The sequence below is a fragment of the Merops nubicus genome, unplaced genomic scaffold, assembly GCF_000691845.1.
Source record: "Merops nubicus isolate BGI_N331 unplaced genomic scaffold, ASM69184v1 scaffold16500, whole genome shotgun sequence".
NCBI classification, from domain to species: domain Eukaryota; kingdom Metazoa; phylum Chordata; class Aves; order Coraciiformes; family Meropidae; genus Merops; species Merops nubicus.
This window is the reverse complement of record NW_008583688.1, coordinates 348-7446: the sequence shown is the minus strand read 5'-3', so window position 1 is coordinate 7446 and position 7099 is coordinate 348. Positions and strand designations below refer to the sequence as shown.

Genomic DNA, 7099 nt, shown 5'->3' with positions numbered 1-7099 from the left:
TTTGGTCTGGTGGTCAGGGAGATTGTGGGATGAAGGTTGGAACTGATGATCCCAGAGGTCCTTTCCAACCACAGTGATTCTCTGATCCTGCTTGATGGGTCAGGCTTTGGAAGCTGCTGTATTTTTTCTCCCTGCTGGATCCCTCAAGATGCTGGGTGGAAGAGCAACAGCAGTTGCTGCAGTCCTGTGCCCTGAGTGGTGGGAGGTGCATGGAGCTGTGCAGCCATGGGGGCTATTCTCATAGCTCTTGGAGGACTCAAGGGTGACCTCAGGCTCTAGAAAAGCCCCATGTAATCAGGCCCTTCCTGCAGTGAGTGACCCACGCCAGCCTCAAGTGACACCCAGCAGCAGGCTGCTGGTCTTCAAAGCCAGCCCTGGACCAGCAGTCTCTGCTCACGAGTCACTGTCACTATTTCCAGCAGTGCTGGAGATGTCCTGGGCTACCTGGGGCAACCCTGGGGTGGCAGAAGCCACACAGGACCCACAAGCAAGACACACTCCTGTAGAGCAGCAGACAGGCACCCAGGACAGCTGAAATGGCAGCAGATGCCCATATTCCTGTAACTGAATGGTGCCTGGGGCTGTGGTCAGGCTCTGAAACACACAGGTCCCCTTCCCTGACCCAACACAACCCCAAGCAGTGGGATTTTGGGGAAGAAAGCTCCTTTATATTAACCATCTGTTCTACCTCAGCACAGAGCTGTGACACTAGCAGTGCCTGCTCACAGCCCTTACCTGTGTTCCTAAGGCTCCTCTGCACAGCTCTGTCCCCCACTCACCAGACCCCACATTCTACCTGTCACACTTCCAAAGCCCAGCTGCTTTTGGATGCTCTGCAAGGGTCCCTTCCCTCTGAGTAGTTACCCTTGGCTGATTTTTCCCCAGCAATAGGCAGAACCAGGCATTTTAATGTCAAACACCAGAACAGACCAACTGCAAACCCCAGAGATTTGCCTTTACTTCTCCAGAAATATTTTGATTTCACTGGAATTAGACAAAACCAGCCTTACAAAAAACAATCTTCTGGACCAGAAGAAATCTAAAGAGAATAATAATGAAATACATTGAAATTAAACTGTCTTTCTTCCAGGATAAAGTGAAACAGACTCATAGAAGACTTCTGGGTTATCAAATACTCTTTTCTCACCCCCATGAATGAGCTCTGGTTAAGAAAGTTTTCATGAGTCTACTTCTAAAGCCAGTGTAAAGTTCAGACCTTCCCTGAGTGCTCCTGGAAAGACAGAGTCAAAGGTGTGGCTCCTCTCCAGGGTTTCCAGCCTTGCAGGAGGCAAGTGGCAGCAGGGGTCTCTGAGGAGATCCCCTCATCCAGAAACTCTCCTTGCTGGAGACTCAGCTTCAGAGCAGGAGGCTCCTCTGAAGGAAGCTGGGGCAGGACAGGCTCCTGCACAGCCCTCAGCACTGAGCTCTGAGGAGAGTGAAACTCAATCCTGCTTCTCCAAACAACGTGGGGCAACACCCTCCCTGCTTGGGCTTAGCTGCTCCTCACACATTTTGCCTCCTCAACTATTTCAGGGTCTTTAGATAAACTCAGCCCTCTCTGGAGAGAAGTGGGCAATGAAGGGAGGCACTTCAAAAAGCACCATGGAGAGATTAAATGCATTGCAGCCTCTCTGCTGCAGGAAGAAATGCCTCCAACAAGCCTCTGCTGCACTCACCTGCAGGCCCCGTGCAGAGCACAGCCTGGCACCCAGGGTGGTGGGCAGGAATCTCAGCTCTCAGCTGGGATTGCTCCTACAAAGCCACCAGAACATGATGACAAAGGGACAGGCAGAGCAGGGATGAAAGAGCAGAAGCCTGGGGCTGCCAGGCTGCTGATGGGGAGGGCTGTAAGGCCAGAGCCTGAAAAATCCCCCAACAGGCCACAGCAACTTAATAGACAGCAAATATAGATGTCTTTTTATTTCTATTTATAGAAATATATTTCTATTTATAGAGATGTATTTCCATAAATATATATTTTTCTATTAAATATTTAATATGTCTCTTCTGGAGACCCCTTGTGGGTTTATTTTAAAAGGTATAACACGTTACCCAGAGTGACCCCTTTGCCTTTCCCCAAGGAAATGAGAACTAAACACTGTCCTCACTGCCACTAAAACCCTGTTGAGAGGGAAAGGCACAAAAGCAGTTGAAGGAATTAAAAACTGCACAAGTAAAACTGTACTTTGCATTTTGCACCTCAGATTCTTGGGTTTTGTGTCAGCATTTCCCCCTGCAGAGTCTCTAGGGAACAGGCAAAAAACCAGAGAGGTGCTTTTTTCAGCCAGCCATACCTGCACACAACACACCCCACCCCAACACTGAGGAGTCCTGGAATGAGCAGGAGAGCACATTTCATTAGAAAAAGGGGTATTTAGGTGCCTTGATTCAGTCACCAGGCTCAGGCTCAATGGAAATTACAGTGGATTGAGCTGCAGTGGGGATGTGAAGAGGGGAATGAGGTGGCAAACTAAAAATAGCACAAACTATTGATCTGGGTCACACCAAAACATCTTATTCCAGGCAACGTGGAGTGACTGGGGGGGGATAAACCAAAAAGGAATAAACTGATTGAAAGGGAGCAATCTCTCTGCTTAACCAAGGTAGGGTTTTTTTTTTACCTCTTAAATAAAAAGCATCAAAATTAAAATACAGTTTTGAAATGAAAGGTCAGAAGATTTTAATCCAAAAATGCTGAAACAAAACATTTGAGCCTTTCTGGAACAAAGTGTTTCCTTTTGGAAGTGTCACTGCAAAGAAAAACTGAGAGGATTTATTCTTTTTTTGGCATCATTTCTCCCTTCCTGTGCACTCCACACATCAACCTGCTGAAAAACTGAGAGGATTTATTCTTTTTTTTGGCATCATTTCTCCCTCCCTTTGATCTCAACCTAGGGACAGGAGTTTCAAACCCTCCAGAAAGCAATTTTGCAGCAGTTTCTCCACCACTCTGCCTCTTTTTCTCTTTGCAGCATCTCTGGCTGGACAGACAGCCCCTGAGTACACCCTGCAGATGCCTCCACTCCATGTATGACCTCCTTGCACCCGTGGCTCACTGAGCAACCAGCTCCACAGAGCCCTCAAAGCCCAGGGCAGCAGGAGGGGTCGTGTCTTACCAGGCTGGAGTTGGCAACGTTGGTGTCATCCTCAGGCATGGGCAGGTAGATGGCCAGGGCAACACAGTTGGCAAAGATGGTCAGGAGGATGATGATCTCGAAGGGTCTGGGAGGAAGAGTCAAGGCGTGGAGAGAGGAATGAAGCATGTCCAGCCCTGGTCTGTGCTGCTGGGGTGTGTGTGGGGAAACCCTCAGTGGCTGTGGGGAATCAGCCTCCCACTGGGCACAGCAGCAGAGAGAGCAGCCAGACCTCACCCTCTGCACCTCCTCAGCAGCTGCCCCTCTCCTGGGTGCCCAGGGAGGGAGGGGATGGGTCAGGGGGAGGCACAGGGCCTGGACACTCAGCACAGCCTGGGCACAGGACATGTGGGGAGGGGGCACAAACTGAAAGGCAGCAGTAGGAGAGTAATGAGGGAATGGGGGAACTGGTGGTCTCCTCTTCATCACCCTCCAGTGAGACATCCTGAAGGGTCAGGACCCTCCTGCATCCTGTGGGCACTTCACCAAAGCATCACCCTGCAGTGTGCTGGCCCTGGCTCCCCACGTACTCAGCATCAGGGGGGGAGAAGCTGTTGAGCAGCAGAGCTCAGGTGGGCCCTGTCTCCATCACGAGGTCCCTAAGGGGGGAGAGCTCAGGCAGGGTCTCCTCCAGCAGAACATCCAGCTGCTAACAGCCCCAGATGTCCTGCGAGCCTCAGTGCCCCCGTGCAGGCAGCACTGGTGTGACTGATCCCCCGAGTGCCACAGGCTGGGGGGAATCAGAGTGTTCACCCTGCTGCCTAGAAGGTGGGTTTGTGCTTCTCTGTGTGTGCTTGGGCCCTAGGACATCTCTGCACAAACGTGGTACTTGCTGTTTGCCCCTGCAGGCCCTAGGACAAGCACCTGGGCACTCCCAGGCCCTGCTGCTGCCACTGCTCTGCTAGGACATGGAACCTTCGTGGTGGAGCTTCAGCCACCATGCTCCTGAAGCCCCCAGACAGCTCAAACTCTGGCTCTAGGACCTCGTCCCTGGCCAGGCTTTCACCCCAGGGACCCCACTCTGATCTCAGAGTCCCCTGGCCAGTGGTTTCCTGACGAGTGCACCTCAGCTGCCCCCCACCCCCTTGTGTTGCTCGTGCTCCTGGGAGCTGCTGGAGCTCCAGGCAGCTGGAGGAAATGAAAAGGTTGGTCCAGGTGCTCACCGAGCCAGACCCACCTAGAGACAATGAATCAACAGTGACACAAGTCAGCACACTCCCCTTCAGCCCCTTCTCCTCTCCACTGTCCTGCAGCCAACACCCACACTCACAACAGGCACCATTTCTCCCCATAAATTGTTTGGAGATCTCTCATCCCCACCTCTAACAACCCAACTGGTAAATCCCACCCAACGTTCAGAGGTTCCAGCACAAGGCAGGACTTCCCAGCACCCATCTCACCTTGGGCTCATCTCCCAAAGGAGAGCAGCTCCCAGGAACTCACCCTGTGGGAGCACCCACAGCCCTGCCACACACCCCCTGCAGAGCCCAGCCCAGCCCTCCCAGCTCCAGCACAGGCCCTGCAGCCACACTGGCACCTCCTTACACCTCCGTTAATCAACTAATTAGCTCAGCTTCCCTGCCTTGGACTGCAGTGGGCATGCCACAAAAGGCAAAATTAACCTTTCCTGAACCCATCTATCCACCAGCTTGATGGTTCTTTAACACCTAGAGGAAAAGCTGTTCCCCTCTGCCTTCCAGGTCATGGGGCAGAGACTCACCTGCCTGCTCTGACAGGAGCAGCCCCCCTGAAGGGTGACCTGTCTGCTAACTGGAGCTGGACTCAACTTGCTGCTTCCAGGTCTGTGAGTCTGGCACTGTTATTAAGTAGGAATGGAGTGGGATGGAGCCTCAACATCCTTCTCACCTCCTTGTGCTGCCATCTCACTTCTTTCTCTCCAGCAGTCTCCTGCCACACAGCACCCAAGGGTCCCAACATCTGCACTGCAGCAAGAATTAGCCCTTCAGTGGCAGCAGTAGTAGTTCAGTGTAGCTCTGTGGTCCTCCAGCATCCCCAGACTCCTGCCTTGAAGTCCTCCTGGCTGCAAACCCACAGGGACCAGCAGGCTGACACCACAAATCCAGGCAGGTCCCAGTGACCATCAGCTTGCTGGGGTAGCTGTCAAGCAAGCAACACTCAGCCATTTACAGAGCACCCAGATTTCCTTGTGCTAACAAACATCCTTTCTGAGATGGGAGCAAATTCCAGGATAAACCCCTCTGCCTGAAGCCAGCCTGACCCCCACTCACCCCAGTGCTGCCTGGAGAAGACCCTGTCCCACTCCTGTGGCTCAGCTTTGTGCTCTGGCAGCTGAAGCTGCACAGCAGAGATGGGCTCAAGGAAGAGGAACACGTCCTGCCAGGCTGAATTCAGCCAGATGCCAGGTACCCCCCCAGAAAATGGTCGCAGCTAATCTCCCCTGGGCAGCTCGCCTGGCCCCGAAGACCACAACAACCAGCAGGAATGGAACGACCCTGTCATGCCTTGCAAACCCTGATCCCTGCCCGAGGGCAGGCAGGGGCACGGGGTATAAATACAGCCAGGCACAGGAGAGGTGCTGGAGAAACTCGATGCCCTGGAGCACTTGAACTGCACAGGGCAGAACCACCTGTAACCTTGCTGGTGGGACACCCACCTGCCCCTTCCACACCCCCTCCCGGGGCAGCAGTGTGGGAAAGCCCCCACTGCACTCTGCACTCCCTCTGGCACGTGTTGGCCTGGCAGAAGGAATGTGTTTGAGCATGCTGGAAGATGTAAATCCTATTTCCAGCCCTCCCCCTGCCACCAGGGTCCATGCACAAGTTTCTTCTCTGCTCAGTGCCTATTTAAGACACAGGCACAGTTCCCTTCCATGTGCTTGTGGAACAACCCAGTCCTCAGGCCAGAGGAGAAATGGAGAACTCCCCAATCTCAGCTCCTCTCCCTCTCCTCACAGGACAGAGGGACCCTTTGCAGTGAAGGAACAAGGGTTCAGACCCCAGGACCAGCACCATCAGGGGTGTGGGCATGCCCCCAGTGCCTGCAGATGGGCACCCTGGGCTTTGAAGAAGGTGGCACCTCTGGCAGTGCTGGGACATGGTTTTGGTGTCCCTGAGGCACTGCATGTACAACACAGCCAGGCCATCTCCAAGAGGAGCAAAGCCTGGCCAGGGCTGGGCTGGTCCTGCCTAGGACAGGAACATGCAGCTGATTCAGCAACTGAAATGAGAAAAGCTGAGGTGGAAGAACTGGATTTGCTGAAAACATCCCTAAATTCCACCGTTCTGTGTGAGCCCAAACGTTCTGCTGAAGCCAAAGTGAAATGTTTCATCCCCCATCCTCTTCCTTTCCATCAAGGACAAAGTGATAGGTAATGGCCCAAAACAGTTCTGGACGGGTGGCAGGAATACAACATTTTGGTATTTCCAAGCTACACTGCCCCAGTGGAAAGATGGCCAAAGAGCAACCACCCAGACCCCATCCCTAAATTGAGCAAGAGGCACAGAGAGATGCTGTCCCTCTGAACAGTTCTGTCCCTCACCCACAAAGATCTTCATCTGGGGCAGCAGTGCCGGGGAGGGATGGGGGTCAGGAGGATGATGGTGTCAGTAAGGATTTGGGGGACCTTGGCCAGCCCCCACCCCCCGGGCAGGGAGCAGCTGTGGGATCAGGCAGGCAGTGACTCACACCAAGAGCCATCCCAAGCAGCCCTCCATGGTCCTGCAACCCACCTTCAGACCTCTCCCCCGGGGCAGCGTGCTGTCCCCAGCTCCATCCTCAGCTCCTGCCTGGCCTTCCAACTCTGCCTGGCCCCATCCCCACCCCACGGCGGGCCCTGTGCTCCCTCCTCACACCAAACCCCCTCCCCTCCTGCCAGCCCTTCCCTCCTTTCTCCCCAGCACAGCTCCTGCCAGCACGAAATGTGTTCGCTCCCACAAGTCCCTTGCCACCCAGGCTGCCCCTGCCTTCTCCCCACACCACCCACA

General features: G+C 53.8%; 1 protein-coding gene across 1 annotated transcript in view; it reads right to left on the bottom strand.

Annotated features, from left to right (window-relative positions):
• Positions 1–7099, bottom strand: part of LOC103774470 (voltage-dependent L-type calcium channel subunit alpha-1S-like) — a gene marked incomplete at its 3' end in the record, with an annotated part of 19457 nt that overhangs the window by 12051 nt on the left and 307 nt on the right. Inside the window, exon 2 of the mRNA XM_008941879.1 lies at positions 3117–3222. Coding sequence (XP_008940127.1) covers positions 3117–3222 — 106 coding nt within the window. The remainder of the gene's footprint in view (positions 1–3116; positions 3223–7099) is intronic.